This window comes from Salvelinus sp. IW2-2015, linkage group LG18 (genome assembly GCF_002910315.2).
Source record: "Salvelinus sp. IW2-2015 linkage group LG18, ASM291031v2, whole genome shotgun sequence".
Lineage (NCBI taxonomy): Eukaryota > Metazoa > Chordata > Actinopteri > Salmoniformes > Salmonidae > Salvelinus > Salvelinus sp. IW2-2015.
Window position 1 is genome coordinate 12,710,518 of NC_036858.1, and position 16,386 is coordinate 12,726,903.

The 16,386-nt window shown below is 43.0% G+C and overlaps 2 protein-coding genes across 4 annotated transcripts; one reads left to right on the forward strand and one right to left on the reverse strand.

Moving 5' to 3' along the window:
* Window positions 1-215: 215 nt before the first annotated feature.
* On the reverse strand, window positions 216-6,272 carry fam234a (family with sequence similarity 234 member A). Its single transcript, XM_024008573.2, is given in 13 exon segments — window positions 216-567; window positions 866-968; window positions 1,236-1,388; window positions 1,524-1,605; window positions 2,388-2,513; window positions 2,515-2,529; window positions 2,738-2,870; window positions 3,144-3,276; window positions 3,533-3,657; window positions 3,937-4,119; window positions 4,801-4,911; window positions 5,134-5,427; window positions 6,128-6,272. Coding segments are annotated over 12 exon segments (1,635 nt in total). The 5' UTR covers window positions 5,393-5,427; window positions 6,128-6,272; the 3' UTR covers window positions 216-355.
* Window positions 6,273-6,434: 162 nt separating this feature from the next.
* Window positions 6,435-16,345, forward strand: LOC111978474 (putative RNA-binding protein Luc7-like 1). Of its 3 annotated transcripts, XM_024008564.2 has the most exons (11): window positions 6,555-6,640; window positions 9,518-9,588; window positions 10,814-10,908; window positions 11,094-11,192; window positions 12,246-12,356; window positions 12,613-12,756; window positions 13,006-13,182; window positions 13,442-13,530; window positions 13,711-13,749; window positions 13,846-14,001; window positions 14,152-16,345. In XM_024008564.2, the coding sequence occupies exons 4-11, from the start codon at window positions 11,097-11,099 to the stop codon at window positions 14,306-14,308; spliced, it is 969 nt and encodes a 322-aa protein (XP_023864332.1). In that variant the 5' UTR covers window positions 6,555-6,640; window positions 9,518-9,588; window positions 10,814-10,908; window positions 11,094-11,096; the 3' UTR covers window positions 14,309-16,345. The 3 variants fall into 3 exon arrangements, with proteins under 3 accessions (XP_023864330.1, XP_023864331.1, XP_023864332.1); XM_024008562.2 differs by lacking the exon at window positions 9,518-9,588 and having other exon boundaries at window positions 6,435-6,640; XM_024008563.2 differs by having other exon boundaries at window positions 6,435-10,908; window positions 11,074-11,192.
* The last annotated feature ends 41 nt before the right edge of the window (window positions 16,346-16,386 follow it).

The window sequence follows — 16,386 nt, forward strand, 5'->3', positions numbered from 1 at the left end:
ACGGTAGCCTACTAGTTGTGCATAAATTAATTCAGATACAGTACCTCATAATACCATATTGCCTGGTTGGTATACCCTGGCAGTTTTCTGTGATTAGTGCAGTTATTGGTTGCATAGACCCAAAGCCAAGTCTGCCGCTACTGTGCCTATTTCCACACTAAGAAAACTGAGCTAAATTAATCTGATTGTCATGATGGGACAGTCTGAATACAAGGTCAGCAGAAGAAGGTTTAGTAGTCAGCTTTAAGGTAACCATAGCTACACAGTTGGTTGATTGTCAGCAGTAACGGTTGTCATATCTATTGTAACACAGTTTCGATATCAGCAGCAATGTTGTCATGGTAACAGTGTCCTGTCACTCATCGCTGAAACGCAGTCTCTGGAAGGCCTCTTTGATTTCCTCGTTAGTGTCTTTGCTGCTTATGGAGCCCAGGCGGAGGACCCGGCTGTCGGTGACGTCCTGTTTCAGTTTGCGCTTGCTAAGGTCCACCGTCCCCTCGGTCCCCTCCCCCTCGGGCCCCGTCAACATGATGTAGCAGGCGTGGCGCCCCCGCTCCAACAGGGTGGCTAGGACAGGCAGAAAACACATGGACAACAAGTCATGTAGACTTAGAGAATAGTCATTATCCTCAAGTACAGTAGACTAGGGCTGTCTGAAAACGTTACTAGACGTCAAATCCTTGCATCCCAAGTCCTTTTTCCTCTCAATTCCTCACCTTCCTCTCAAAGCGCATTGGAGGAAAAGATCCAAGGTCCCTCCTCCCTGAGAGGGCGGTGCGGTAATAACGTTTTCAGACAGCCGAGCTATTGAGACGGTTCACCGGTCCCGCATAATGACATTGTTTCGCTCAATCATGTAGCTCACCTTTAAATGCGATGATGTGGTCCATGACGTTGCTCTTCTCCAGGAGAACTGTGGAGTAGTGGGGATACAGCATGTAGGAGCGCCGCTCCTCACTCAAATCCCTCTGGTAGGAAAGCATTCTTTTAGAAACAGGTCAGCGTGTCTAAACAGCACCACTATGACAGATGTGAATGGGATCGACCTGGGTTCGAACCCGGGTATTCTGCATGCCACAACCCTGTGCTAGCCCACTGAGCTGAATCCTAGGCATTAACTCGGGAAGCTAACGCAAGCCTTCAGATTCTCAGGCTAAGGTTCCGTGAACACAGAGGAAGATGTAACGAGATGAAGATCAGTGAATGATCCGTTCKCATAGAGTCACTGTACTCACTGTAGTGTTGGCCTCGGAGGGCATCAGCCCCCAGAACATGAACACAGAGAAGGAGTTGATGGTGTTGACTGAGGCTGGCTTGGGTGAGTTGGGGCTGGCCAGTAGGTTGACCTCCCACACTGTACCTCCTGTGTTTCCGTCCAGGATCACCACCTACAATGCACACAGAGCAGGGGTAGATGTCACATTCAATGCAAATGCAGCTAGGAGTGGAAAAACAAAAAGGGATGAAATACCAAGCAGGTAAATTGAGTCTCTTCTATTGCTTCCAAGCTGGTCCCCACATACCCTTTTAATGCGGTTGCCAATGTCCTCCTCGATCACTATGTCGAGTGTGCCATCTTTGTTGAAGTGGCCAAAAGAAGGCTCGCTGAGTGGAGAGGAGAAACGTACAGTACCAGTCAAAAGTTTGGACACACCTACTCATTCAAGGGTTTTTCTTGATTTTCTACATTGTAGAATAATAGTGAAGATATCAAAACGATGAAATAACACATATGGAATTATGTAGTAACCAAAAAAGTGTTAAACAAATCAAAATATATTTTATATTCTTCAAAGTAGCCACCCTTTGCCTTGATGACAGCTTTGCACACTCTTGGCMTWMTCTCAACCAGCTTCATGARGTAGTYACCTGRAATGCAYKTSAMTKWWMAKTSAMRTGCATTYCAGGTRACTACYTCATGAAGCTGGTTGAGAKWAKGCCAAGAGTGTGCAAAGCTGTCATCAAGGCAAAGGGTGGCTACTTTGAAGAATATAAAATATATTTTGATTTGTTTAACACTTTTTTGGTTACTACATAATTCCATATGTGTTATTTCATAGCTATGATGTCTTCACTATTATTCTACAATGTAGAAAATAGTAAAAATAAAGAAAAACCCTTGAATGAGTACCAGTCAAACTTTTGACTGGTACTGTACTTAAAACCCTCCCAGTCAGTACACGACATTGGCCCAAATACCTTGGTTATCATAGTTGTCGTCACACACACACACACACACAATGCAGAGCGTGGCAATTTATTACAAATGTTAATGAATACGAGGAGGTTGTTAGTTATGATATGACCATTCAAAACTGTGTAGAGTACGCTACATGACAATGTTAACTAACTAACCAGTGTGTAGGGTGATGACGTTTTATTTTTACCTGAGGACTGTGCTGGTGTTGACTCTCCACAGTAAGTTCAGACTGTCGCCATCTATCAGCACCACACTACCCCCAGTGACCAGTAGCAGGTTGGAGAGACCCTCTGCCTTTCCTGTCCTCAACACGTCTCAATGACCCAGACCTGCAGAGGAGGAATGAACATCAAAGGAAAGCTTCCATGTTAGCATTAGCAATTAATTTCTGTCCAGGTTATTGGACATAAGACATAAGAAATGATCATTTAACCACTAAACAATTGGTGTATTGGTGTTACGTTTTGCTCCCAAGCTGTGACATTTTGAGGCATTGTGAGAATTGTGTATTAGCGTCTAGCTGCTGCTCCAGCTTACTCATAGATTGATACAAGGCCAGAGGAGTCATTGGCTTTGCGCTCCCAGTGCTTGTCCTTCTTGAGGCCTTTTTCCATGCCTGCCTTAGCCTGGGCTGCAATCCTCCACAGGGCCAGGCCATACAACCCCGAGTCTGGGGAGAGGGGACAAAGGGCAGTGACAACAGTCCTATAACATTACACGGACATCAATATGCTGTGGGCTGTAGCCAACTGGCCATATAGGACCCTTAAATCAATGTACTGGGATAGCTCACTGACCGTTGGACAAGGTCACATACAGTAGGACTGAAATCAATGTGTTCTATCACATAGAATGTTATGAGATCAATAGTTTGGTCAGTGAATTATTGACAACAGATCTATAAATGAGCTCACTAGCAGGCTTTGGCAAATGGCTTGCTCACCTTTCTGGAGCAGTACATAGTTGGAGCCTTTCCCTGTGGAATGGAGGAGATGCATGGCACACTCAGCGGTGTCAAGAACCACCTCTGAGCCAATCTGGACACCGGTCTTCCCCGAGAGGATCACCAGCTGTGTCTAGAGCGCAACRAATAACAATAGAACAAACTGTCTTGAGGTCTTCTGTTGAAAGGTACTGGCACAGAGGTTGCCATTTCATGTGTGAAGCACACATTTTCTCATGCATTATTTTCCTGTGTTTTAAAGCAAAGGTATAAAACGGAAACAGTGAAAATCCTGTAATATCGCATCCTCTAGTCTGAGCGGTCGTCATACGGAACACAGCTGGTGAGTGCGACTAAACTGAGACATCGAGGACGCCTCTGAGGTTTACCTGCGTTGGGCTGGGCGCCACCAGAGCCACGTCGCTTACCCCGTCCCCATCCAGGTCTGAGACACTGAGGACAGGTAAGGTACTCCTCAGGTTGGGAGGCTGGAGCCGCGCCCACGTCACCACTCCTGTACAGAAATACCAGGTATTCAGAATGCATTCACAGCTACAACCCACCTTCATTAGAAATCATTTTAAAAAATATGTAGGAAGACCGTTTGTCCCACTTTTCTATGAAGTGAGTCTGGTTACAAAATAGTGATGAGACACTGACCAAACTACGCAAAAGTGGGATATGAAGGCACATATTTGTGCAGTATGAGAGTTGTGAGGAGAGAAAGTATAATTGCTTGAAGTGTGACTTTAGTAGAGATGGAGGTGAGTAAACGAGAATCTAAGTCACTCACTAGTGTATTTGTCGATAGCAGTGAGCTGGTTGGAATGGGACAGAAGGCAGCCTCTGTCCATCTCTCTCAGCCCGTCCAGACCATAATTGGCCCAGTGGAACTCAGGGGCCAAGGGCCGCTCCCACAGAGTCTCCCCGTTGGTCCCTGCTACCGCCGACACAAACACACAAGGTGTGTCCAGACCTGGAAGTCATACAGCACACGTGAATCTCACAGACACTGCCAAGCTACAGATTTTACAATGACACAGCAGACAATATATTGGTTAGAACAATTACAGTAGGAATTATTAAACAGTATCTCTGTATTGAGGGGACTTTAGCTTGTCTTCTGGGAATCTTTGGCTGGCAGCCTCTACTTTTATTGCAATCTCAATGAAACCATTCTACAAAAGCAGCTACATACTCCTCATTATTATGCTTATATGCCCAATGCAGCCATTTTTATATTAATATCAAATTATTTCTAAGTAACAACTAAGTACTTAACTGTTATAGATTTCCATTCAAATGTGAAAAAAGTTTTTTGTTAAAAAAAAAAACTTTCTCAGGCAAGAATTCTGATATAAAACATTCTGTTCACTCCCAGAAAGTTATTTTATTTAACTAGAATCGGGATGTCACCATGGAAAGCTGACACTCCCACCCATGCAAACCTGCTGATTAGAAGGTCCTGTGTAGATTGTATTTTAAACCAGAAGCTATCAGGGAATAACACAATATTTGTTCAACCTTTTACAGTGTTAGTTTCATCAGCTATCTACAATATAATACTTAAACACAGGGAAAACATAACTTTGACTGCAATGGGCCTTTAGCAAGACAAAGCATGAAGCATTTGCTGTAAGACCTGTATTCCTAGTACCTTCAGCAAAACAACTAATGTTCTGACTGCCCTCCTGGGCCTTCAGGACAAACAACACGTCCATCACTTTGTCTTTGCTTGCATCCTCAATGGCCAGGAAATCATAGGTGGCTGTGAGAGAAAGGAAAGGAAGTAAGCTTAACCTTTTGGGTAAAGAAACAAACAGTACATCTAGGGTTGTTTTCACAGACAGTTATAACCTGGTCCTGTACTAAATGCTATTTTCATGGAGATTGAGACTTTTTCATCCAGTCCATAGTGCAAAACACAGGGGTTAAATAACTTCTTAACTGGCCTTCTCTGGTCTATTGTGTCACTGTATCTCTTCCTCACCTGCTTGGGGGAAGGTGCGGTTCCAGAAGGTGAGGTATTGCGGACGGACGGGACAGGGGATGATGAAAGAGAAGGCGAAGACGATGATGAGGCAGAGGAAGAGGGAGAGGAAGAAGGCAGCCGTCCTCCAGTGGGACAACTTGGCCAGACCCAAACTCTTCTTCTTGGTCTGCGCTGGTGGTGCCGTTCCACCGCCCTCAACCCCATCCTCCTCCCTCTTCAGGGGGTCGGCTTCTGTGGCATGGTCTGTTGGCTCCATTATCTCTTCAGCAATGTGTCATAGCCCGAACAGACCTAAACACAGAGAAAATGTGGTGGAAAGGACACAAACCTGTACTGCCCCCTCAGCACTGACACAGTACCAAATGTATTCCTGTCTGCCTGTGGGACTCCAGCCATTTCCACACTCGCACCATCTCACTCCAAACATTTTCAAGTTTGCCTCCAGAAATTTCTGAACAAAACAATAACATGATTAACCCATGACCTTAGCTAGCTAGCTACCATGTAACAGCATGCACTGATTATATCCTGAGGTACAATTTCAGTGTTTAATTCTAGCTATACACCCTGACTCCGTTTGGGTTCTGGATTCACCACTTCCGCAAACAAAGAACTAACTAATCTCTCATGAACATATTGTCGTGGACAGATGAAACAGTCAAATAAACTTTCGCGAGAGAATTTTACTTCTGGGTAACCTAGATTAAGAATTAGCTAGCGTTATTTGGCTGCGGTAATAATGTATAACATGTCAATTTAGCGAGTTAATTTCATTGAAAGCCTGGTCAAGATACCACAACTTCTAGCTAGTTAGCATAGCTAGCCATAGTAGCTACCGTTAGATAACGCGTTACAGGCTCAAAACCTATTCGTTGGCATTCTCTCAGACTAGACTAGTTAGCTAACTATCTAGATAGGTTCACCATTCAATTTCGAGCCCTTAAATAAATGTCTAATTTATTTCAAGTAGTTGATTTATTTTTTATCTTACTTTAGAAGCTACTTCTGTCCGTGTCTTTGTTTGATCGAGAACTGTCAATCCAACTTCACCTGCGTAAACAATTCACACCTTGACAGGCCCTACTAGCTATCGTGAAATAGTCATTGCAATCTGGGATCATTGGGACGACCCAACCCTACCCATTTTACGTTTCAGCTTCAATGGGGATAGGGACATCCCAAGGATCCCCGATTGCGTGCACCGTCGTGAAACGAGCTAATTTGAGCTCAAGTGGCTGTGATTGGTTCGTTACCAAGCCACTCCAATTGGCCAATTCTAGCATAGAGGAAGTGTCGTCATTTCCTTAGCAAAGAAAGAAGGAGCTGACGAGGTCGTTGAAGAAGCTTGTCCAAATAATAAACATATTGCATTAATAATATAGGATACCATAGATCGTGGAACCTTCTGTTTTGTGTGAAGCTTTGAAGAATTAACCCACAGCAATGTCGGCCCAAGCTCAAATGAGAGCTTTGCTCGATCAACTAATGGGGACAGCGAGGGATGGTGAGTAGCAAAACGGCGGTGACTAGCTTGCTAGCTAAAAGATGGAGCCATTCAGAGATACTTTTCTAAGGCTGCGTTTACACAGGCAGGCCAATTCTGATGTTTTTTCCACTAATTTGTCTTTTTACCAATCACATGAGATCTTTTCACATCAGATCGTTTTCAGAACTGATCTGATTGGTCAAAATACGAATGAATTAATTAGTGAAAAAAAATCTGAATTTCTGCCTGTCTGAACGCAGCCTAATATGTGTGAGCCAGTGACTTGCACTTAGCATTCTAGCTAGCTAGTTTACTATCTAGCTAACTCGTTTTTGTGGCGTGTTTCAGTTGGACATATCTTGAATGAATGGCGTACAAGAGGACGGCTGTTTGACATAAAATCAGCTCAATCATGATCTGTCTCCGGCCTAGTTGTTGTTTCGCGATTTAATGTTTGTATCCATAGTTAATGACGTCCACTCTGGCATTCATTGTTGATTGACCAGCTGGCTAGATAAGTAATGATCATCTAGACGCCCCCCTGGGGGACCCTGAGTTTAAGTGGTCCCTGAAAAAGCGGGGATAAAACTCATGTTATAACTAATACATTTCAATCGAATGTATTTTTACTACACACATCCACGTTCTTATGTTGTTCAGTTAGATACATAGCTAGCCAGGGTTGGGGTCAATTCCATTTAAATTCCAGTAAATTCAGGAAGTGCACATCCCATTCCAATTCTCTTAAATAATTTTCAATTAGAAAAAAATTGAATTACAATTTGGTTTACTTTCTGAATTGACTGGAATTGAAACTGAATTAACCCCAACCCTGAAGCTAATTATATTTAGCAAGGCCTACATGCAGTATAGGATAACAAAGCTAGCCTATCTTGTAAATACTAAATAGTCAGTAAGGATATCTAGAGAGTCTGCAAGTCCTTGACAGGAGGTTAAAACAGTTAGTCATACAGTGCACAGTATCTAGTATTGTGTAGCATTTGTACAAGCACCACTTCCATAGTAAATGACGTATCTGGCTACAAGGATACTAGCCCTACGAAGCTTGCCGTCACATATACAGTCAATAACAGTAAGTACAGTTATTTTAACAGTAGCCTTCTGTCTTAGGGCATTCTATAGTAACAGCTTGTGAGATATGCACCCGACCCTTTGCTCTACCTGTATTTAGCAGCACGTGTCCCACGTTGGACGGTATCCGTAGACTGTTCTGATTAAAAACATTGCTTGCAGTGCCCAAGAAAGTATTACATCCAATTGTTTGACGCTACCTTCACMCCCTCCCAATCTAATTCAAAGATGGACTCACGCTTTTGCTTCTAGACAGGTAAACAGACTGTCTGCAATCATACCACTTCCTGTCCTGAGCACTAGCCCAACGAAAGGGGCACGGTGCTGCCAACCTCTGCAGCGGCTGCGATACCCATTAATGTTGCTAGCCGCGTTCGAGAGCATCAATCTTGATGTACCACGGGTAAATTGTGACCGACTGATTGCTCTACAAATAATAATGAGTCGTTATTTATGATGCAAGGTGATTTTATCTCCTTATCTCAGCTCGCTGGTCACCATAGCAGCACCTACCTGTAGCATGCGCTCCAGCAGGTATATCTCTCTGGTCACCCCCAAAACCAATTCTTCCTTTGGCCGCCTCTCCTTCCAGTTCTCTGCTGCCAATGACTGGAACGAACTACAAAAATCTCTGAAACTGGAAACACTTATCTCCCTCACTAGCTTTAAGCACCAGCTGTCAGAGCAGCTCAGCTGTCAGAGCAGCTCATAGATTACTGCACCTGTACATAGCCCAACTACCTCTTTACCTACTGTATTTATTTATTTATTTTGCTCCTTTGCACCCCATTATTTCTATCTCTACTTTACACTTTCTTCCACTGCAAACCAACCATTCCAGTGTTTTTTTTAGTTTTTTTTACTTGCTATATTGTATTTACTTCGCCACCATGGCCTTTTTATATTTTTATTTATATATATATTTTGTTTGCCTTCACCTCCCTTATCTCACCTCACTTGCTCACATTGTATATAGACTTATTTTTCACTGTATTATTGACTGTATGTTTGTTTTACTCCATGTGTAACTATGTGTTGTTGTATGTGTCGAACTGCTTTGCTTTATCTTGGCCAGGTCGCAATTGTAAATGAGAACGTGTTCTCAATTTGCCTACCTGGTTAAATAAAGGTGAAATAAATAACTAAAATTTGTTGGTCAGTCGGCAGTCGCCTGCACTGTCGAACAAGACTGTTCTGTTGATCCGTGTGGGTGGCTGCGCCGTGCCCATTCTGTTGTGCTTCAGCTCGTGACAGGAAGTGTTGTTATAATTACAGACAGTCTGTATTTACCTGTCTAGAGGTGAGAGTGTGCCATGCGAGTGCACAGCTCGGGAATCCATCTTTTGAATTCGTTTGGCGGGGGTGGCGGTAGCGTCAAACAATTGGATGTAATACTTTCTTGGTCACCCCTCTGCGACACAAACAGCGTCGGCTGTCTACAAATTGTACGGATAAGGTCCAAAACAGGTACAGCAATATCTCTCAAGCTGTCGCTATAGAATGCAATTAGTCCCGGCTTATTAATAATAGAAAACATTAATAAAGGTGTCAAATTAGGCTACACGGATACAAACATTGAAAACATAACAGCTGCCATTTAGTAAGGATGTCATGCCTACAATGGTGACATGTAAAGTCGGATAAACCGACTCCAGTCCATGGTTCTTTTTTGGGCTTTAATCAGCCTAACAAAGTGAGTTTGTGTCGAGAGTTTGTGTGTGTGTTGAGATGAATACAAATTCTTCCCGTACATATGTTGCATACAAACTGAACAATTGTGGCCCCTTTATTTCATTCATGAAGGTTCAGTGTATCTTTGCCAGCCTACATCAATCTGCAAAGGAGTTGCAGAAAAGCCTCATGTTCATCGAGCCGTGAGTCACACATGATTTTTAAAGCTGTTATGAATAATAATAATCCAAACAATTGTTTTCTTTCCCRGAAGTTGTACCTTCTTTTTTTTTAGCATCACAACAATGGATATTAAAACCTTCAATGACACTTTGAATTACAATTTGGAAGTAGTTGCAGCTTGAATTAAGACGTTGCCTGGTTGCGTTGAAAGCCACGTTTATTGTCAAGCAGAGACGATATTAGCCATCGGAAAGCTTTGCACAGATCTTTACAATCTTACTTGTGTATCATTCCACGCTTCCTTACTACAGGTTTGAGCAAGAACTGTCCCCATTTATACTTTTCTACAGCGGGTTTAAAATTCTGCAGCTGAGGTCTTGGAGAATGCAGATGGGTACAGTATGTTGCAGCTCGCAGTGTGTATAAAGCTAACCTTTTTCTTGGGTTTTCTTTCAATGTTCCATTTGTGTCAGGGACTTCGTTGGCGCCAACTATAGGCTAGGCCTGAATCTATTTTAAATGGTCTCATTTTGTTGAAGTTAGGAGATCTAGCTGACGCCGTAACAGCTGTTACGGTGACATATCCCAGTTAAGCTGAGTGACAATGTCATGAGACCAAGGGAGCCTCATGAGCCTGTCCTTGTCAATCATTAAAAACACCCATACAGTAGGCTTACAACCATTTGGCTGTTGGATTTTTCTATAGGCCTATATTCTTCAGTTGAACAGGTGCTTTCAGAAAGCCATGACGAGAGTGGCAAGTCACTGTCTTAGCACAACCATATTCTTAATGTAGTATCGAGGCTCTGGTAAGGTAAGCCTCTAGGTTACAGCAGAAAATACAGCAAGCCTTAAGGGACACACCACTCTGGTCCCAATGCAGCCCCCAATGTTTACCAGATAAAACGCTGACTGGTAAACCTGGGTCAGGTTTAAGATTACCTAAGGTTTGGCTTTAAACACGTAAAAATGTTTTTACAAAGCCACATTTTGGGATATCTTAAGACAACGTGGATGTCGTTGAATACTGTCCAAAAGGCACACATTCTGTCACTTGATGCATTCTAGCTGAATATATCTATGTTCATTTTACCCCAATAAAGAGAATCCCAAGATGCAGTTGTATAAAAATTGTCAAGTCTTTGCCCCTTTACCCTAATATGGGTATAAAGCATTGGATAYCTCGCTCTAGTGGACCAATAGCTATGTGAGCTATTTCTGACTGTTGCTTTTTGCATGTTTCAGGGGACGAGACGCGGCAGAGGGTCAAGTTCACTGACGAGCGGGTCTGCAAAAGCCATCTCCTGAACTGCTGTCCCCACGACATCCTCTCTGGAACTGTAAGCAGACTAAGCGCCGCGTCCTCCCATATGATTTATTGCAGTTCAAGTCTAGTCAGTAATATTGGTTGATCGATTCTGAATATTTGAATGCAGTGACCGTAAACTACTTTCTAAAGTAGTTTGCCGCAGATTATGCAGGAACTGTGGCTGTGTCTTGACTAGCTGACTGACTTCATCGACAGCGTATGGATCTGGGAGAATGTGCGAAGACCCACGACCTGGCGCTCCGGGCCGACTATGAAATCGCCTCCAAGGCGAGGGAACTCTTCTTTGAGCTTGACGTAAGTGATGTTCACAGTCAGTTCAATGAAATACAACTTCATTCATCCCTTCCGTGCCAAGTAATTTGTACTTGTTCTGAACAAAGATGTAAACTCAACATTGCAACAATTTCAAAGATTTTACTGGGTTAATTAATTTAAGGAAGTCAGTCAATTGGAATAAATTCGTTAGGCCCTAATCTATGGATTTCATATGACTGGGAATACAGATATACATCTGTTGGTCACAGATACCTTAAAGGTAGGGGCGTAGATCAGAAACCAGTCAGTGTCTGGTGTGACTGCCATTTTCCTCATGCAGCGCGACACATCTCCTTCGCATGGAGTTGTTCAGGCTGTTGATTGTGGTGATGGTGACTGATGAATGGCACGACAATGGGCCTCAGGATCTCATTACGGTATCTCTGTGCATTCAAATTGCCATTGTTGTCCGTAGGTTATGCTTGTCCATACCACAACCCCACCACCACCATGGGGAACTCTGTTCGCAACGTTGGCATCAGCAAACCGCTCGCCCGCACAACGCCATACACGTGGGTATGCGGTTGTGAGGCCATTTGGACGTACTCGGCTTATGGTCGAGAAATTAACATTAAATTCTCTGGCAACAGCTCTGGTGGACATTCTTGCAGTCAGCATGCCAATTGCACGCTCCTTCAAAACTTGAGACATCTGTGGCATTGTGTTTTATGACACAACTTCACATTTTAGTGGCCTTTTATTAACCCCAGCACAAAGTGCACCTGTGTAATGATCATGATGTTTAATTAGCTTCTTGATATGCCACATCTGTCAGGTGGATGAATTATATTAGCAAAGGAGAAATGCTCACGAACAGGGACGCAAACAAATTTATGCACAAAATGAGAGAGATGTGCTTTTTGTGCGAATGGGAACATTTCTGGGATTTTCTATTTCAGGTCATAAAACATGGGACCAATAGCTTTGCATGTTGCGTTTTTATATTTTGATTCAGTGTTGTTCATTTTACCTGTGCACCAGTCCGTGTTCCATTGACTTGTATGTCATTGACTTTTCTGTGGTTGACTGTAGGCTGTGGATCACCTGGAGTCTTTCATCGCTGATTGCGATCGTAGAACAGAGTTGGCCAAGAAACGACTGGTGGAGACTCAGGATGAGATCAGTGCGGAGGTGGCTGCAAAGGTAAGAAAGCAAGATGAGTCTAGAAGAAAAAGAAACGCACACCTATTTAGGCGAGGTGCTGGCTAGCGGAGTAGAAAACTTGAAAATAAAGGAGAGCCGCACACTCTCTAGGAGCTCAGATGCAAAAATGTAATACCCAACGTTTCGACAGCCAAGCTGTCTTCATCAGGAAGCAAGATGAACCTTATTGTGGAATGTAAGGACATGTTGGAAACGTTCTGATCCAGACTGATTGTGTGTGTGTCTGACTCTCTAGGCAGAGACTGTCCACGAGCTGAATGAAGAGATCGGGAAGCTCCTGGCCAAGGCAGAGCAGCTGGGAGCCGAGGGGAATGTAGATGAAGCCCAGCTGATCCTACAGGAAGTGGAAAAGGTCCGCAGCAGGAAGAGGGATGCCGAGGTGAGGGGATGTTTTCCTCACAACACATCTAGTTTCCATTTAACTCATCCTGACTATAAACCTGGGCTGTGTTCATCAGGGCACACCTTAGTAAAAACATTTTGCAATGGAACATTCAAATTGCCTTCTTATTGGACAAGTTTAGGGGGAACCATCCGGTTTCACTTAATTTTCACCATAATGAACTCGACCCCATTCTTTCTTTTGCTGACTCATTCTCTTTCATATTTTCTGTTCTCTGCTTCTCAGGAGGAGTACAGAAACTCCATGCCTGCCTCCAGTTTCCAGCAGCAGAAGCTCCGTGTCTGCGAGGTATGCTCTGCCTACCTGGGTCTCCACGACAACGACCGTCGCCTGGCCGACCACTTTGGCGGGAAGCTGCACCTGGGCTTCATCCAGATCAGGGAGAAACTGGAAGCCCTGAAGGTATGCTCTGAACCACCTCAGACCACATAGGTTGCTGAATACACCTGGGGAGTTTTTTATTTAATTTTTTTTAACTGATTTCCCGTTTTGAAGATTATACAAGGACATTGATTGGGATTAAAAGCACTGCCAACGTCTGTCTTTTGGATTCCTTTGAATTTTGCAGTAAGGACTTTTTCACGTTAGAATTTATTAACACGAGAACAAATTGATGTTAAGACTTCGGGTAATGCCATTGCTCTTTTTTTTTTTTTGGCAGAAAATAGTCACTGACAAGCAGGAGAAGAGGAACCAGGATCGTCTCAAGAGGCGAGAAGAGAAAGAGAAGGAAGAGATGATGAAGAAGAGGTGGGTACAGGACTTAACTTTTCAGAAATAATTAAATTGACATGGGCACATGGTTTATAAACATGTTGGTGGTGATGGCAGAACTTCTTTGGGGGGGAAAATATTGATTTATGTACTGTATGTGGAGGCAAATTAAGATTTTCACAGAGGCATCTTAATTGTTTTCTGTCGTTTTTATAGGACCAAATCACGGAGCAGGGAACGGAGCAGGGAACATAGGTTAGTATGGGCCATCTGCTGCCATATGAACTATATTAGATACACAATATCATAGTTTATTACTGTATATAGGAGTTTTCTGTGTCTATGCTGCAGGTCCCGCTCTCGCGAACGTAGGAGACGGCGTTCCCGTTCCTCGTCTCGGGAGAGGCGGCGTTCCTCCCGCTCGCGCTCCAGGGACCGGGAGAGGACGAGACGCCACTCCCGATCCTGCAGCAAGGGCCACCGCCACGAGCCCAGCACCATACACAAGTAGGAGAACACACACACACACACACACACACACATACATACATACATACGTCATCTCATTACTCAGACATGTACACAATAATAAAAGTTATTCTCATAATAAGTGCACGTTAGATGTGTGTGTAACAAGACCGTGTGGAACGGTTCCAGGTCGTCCAGGGATCGAGAGCGCTCCTCCAGAGACCGTTCACGGGAGCGAAGCAGGAAGAGGGGATCCTCCGAGCGGCGACAAGACAGCAGGGATCAGAACGGGAGGACGGACTCCCGCCGGGCACAGGACAGGGACAGAGACACCGGGGGCCTCTGAGGACTCTTGCTATCCATCCTCAAAACACAACCTCCTTTTCTCTCTTTCATACCTGTCCACATATCTATAAGGACTCTCTTAACAGCAATGTCCAGAGACGTTTTGATTTGAGATATTCCAGCCAACCCACTGTGTCCCAAATAAATAGACCTTATATGACCACAGGTGTGTGTATATATTGTATATTGCGCAAATATATACAGTACCAGTTAAGTTTAGACACACCTACTCATTCGAGGGTTTTTCTTTATTTTTTACCATTTTCTACATTGTAGAATAATAGTGCAGACTTCAAACTATGAAATAACACACATGGAATCATGTAGTAACCCAAAAAAGTGTTACACAAATCAAAATATATTTTATATTTGAGATTCTTCAAAGTAGCCACCCTTTGCCTAGACAACAGTTTTGCACACTCTTGGCATTCTTTCAACCAGCCTTATGAGGTAGTCACCTGGAATGCATTTCAATTAACAGGTGTGCCTTGTTAAGTTAATTTGTTGTATTTCTTCCCTTAATACGTTTGATCCAATTAGTTGTGTTGTGGCTTTTTGACTGGGACTGTATATATTTCATGCATTCAAATATATCCTGGGATAAGGGTGTGGGGGATGGTAGTTGTTGAATGTTGTGGGGGTGCACAAAGTCTTGCCAGCATATGTTTTAAGTGAAGGCTGTTGATTGCAATACATTTGATTTTATATATATATATATATTCTATGAAACGATCCTAAATATACATGTTAAGTGGTAGCTATAGAAAGGATAAATGAATGACCATTGAATGAACCATAAACTTAAAGAATAGAGCATTTAAATGTTTCTGTGTTTTGATACTGTTCTTTTTAAATTGTCAGGATTGCTGTGGGATTGAGACACTGCTTAATCATACTTCCTGCATACTGTCCTGGGTCGTGTTCATTGGGCACCAAACGGAAGAAACCGGACTGAAACAGGGAGGGGTCATCTGGATTTGTCCAATAAGAAAAGCACATTTTTGCTTTCCCGTAAAAATGTAGCGAAAGGTTTTTAATTAGTTCCCTAATGAACACGACTTGGCATACTGCCTTAGATTGGCTTCTCTCTGCGAGGCTTCCTTCCCTTCCTAGAGGCTATTTCACAATGCTGGTCGCAGTAATTTGCCATTTAAAGTTGCAAAAAATATTTAACATTCCAGTAATCATAGGTCGGATATGTGCAGAACAGATTATAAGATTGATCAACTAAAACATATTGTTGTTTGACTGGATCAGGACATTTGGAAATACAAAAGGAATTTGGTCAGTTGTGAACATTAGTGAGCTCATTTCTGTCAGCTTGTGAAATACCCTTTGCTTCTATAGTTGTGGCCTAGACTGACTGACGGGACATTTATATCTGGAGAGATTGTAGCAGTTCGATTGAATATGTCATAATACGGACAGGATTTTCTTACGCTTTAGATTTTATTTGCCTTTGTGTTCACAAATGGAGTATTATTTTTTTTATAGAATTTTACAAGTTAGTTCCAAGTTTTCATGTTATGTGAAGTCTGTATTTGTGTGTAGTAGACATGATGGACTTTGCATTTCTCTCCAATGGAATGAGTAGGAAATGCTGTTTTGGATTGAGAATAACTGTATGTGACCCTAGAAGTCAGCTGCGTTACCCTGGTAGTCAGCTACGTTACCCAGGTAGTCAGCTACGTTACCCAGGTAGTCAGCTACGTTACCCAGGTAGTCAGCCACGTTACCCAGGTAGTCAGCCACGTTACCCTGGTTTTGGACTATGACACTTGGTGCTGGGAACAATATCCTAAGTACCTGCTTATGTTCGTTTTACTTTCCAGTATTTTGATGCTGAATCCGCAGCTTGTACATCTTCTGAATATGTTGGTTCATGTATGTCAGTCACTTGAAATTGGATGCAAACACACATAAAGGAATAGATCACTTTTCCTAATGGATGCCAGCTCTATTATTGGTCAGGTCTGTTCGTATTATTTTGCTAGAAGATGATTTTGTCTGAAGCCTGAATAAAAATCCCAGAATTGTATTAATCTATTTACCTGAGATCTTTGCTCAGGGCCTAAGTGT

Bases quoted from the DNA above. Each gene is read 5' to 3' on its own strand.
- LOC111978474 (XM_024008562.2), top strand. From the start codon at position 6,580: ATGTCGGCCCAAGCTCAAATGAGAGCTTTGCTCGATCAACTAATGGGG. The intron at 13,750-13,845 runs GTTAGTATGGGC...TCTATGCTGCAG, and splicing joins GAACGGAGCAGGGAACATAG to GTCCCGCTCTCGCGAACGTA. The intron at 14,002-14,151 runs GTAGGAGAACAC...GAACGGTTCCAG, and splicing joins GAGCCCAGCACCATACACAA to GTCGTCCAGGGATCGAGAGC.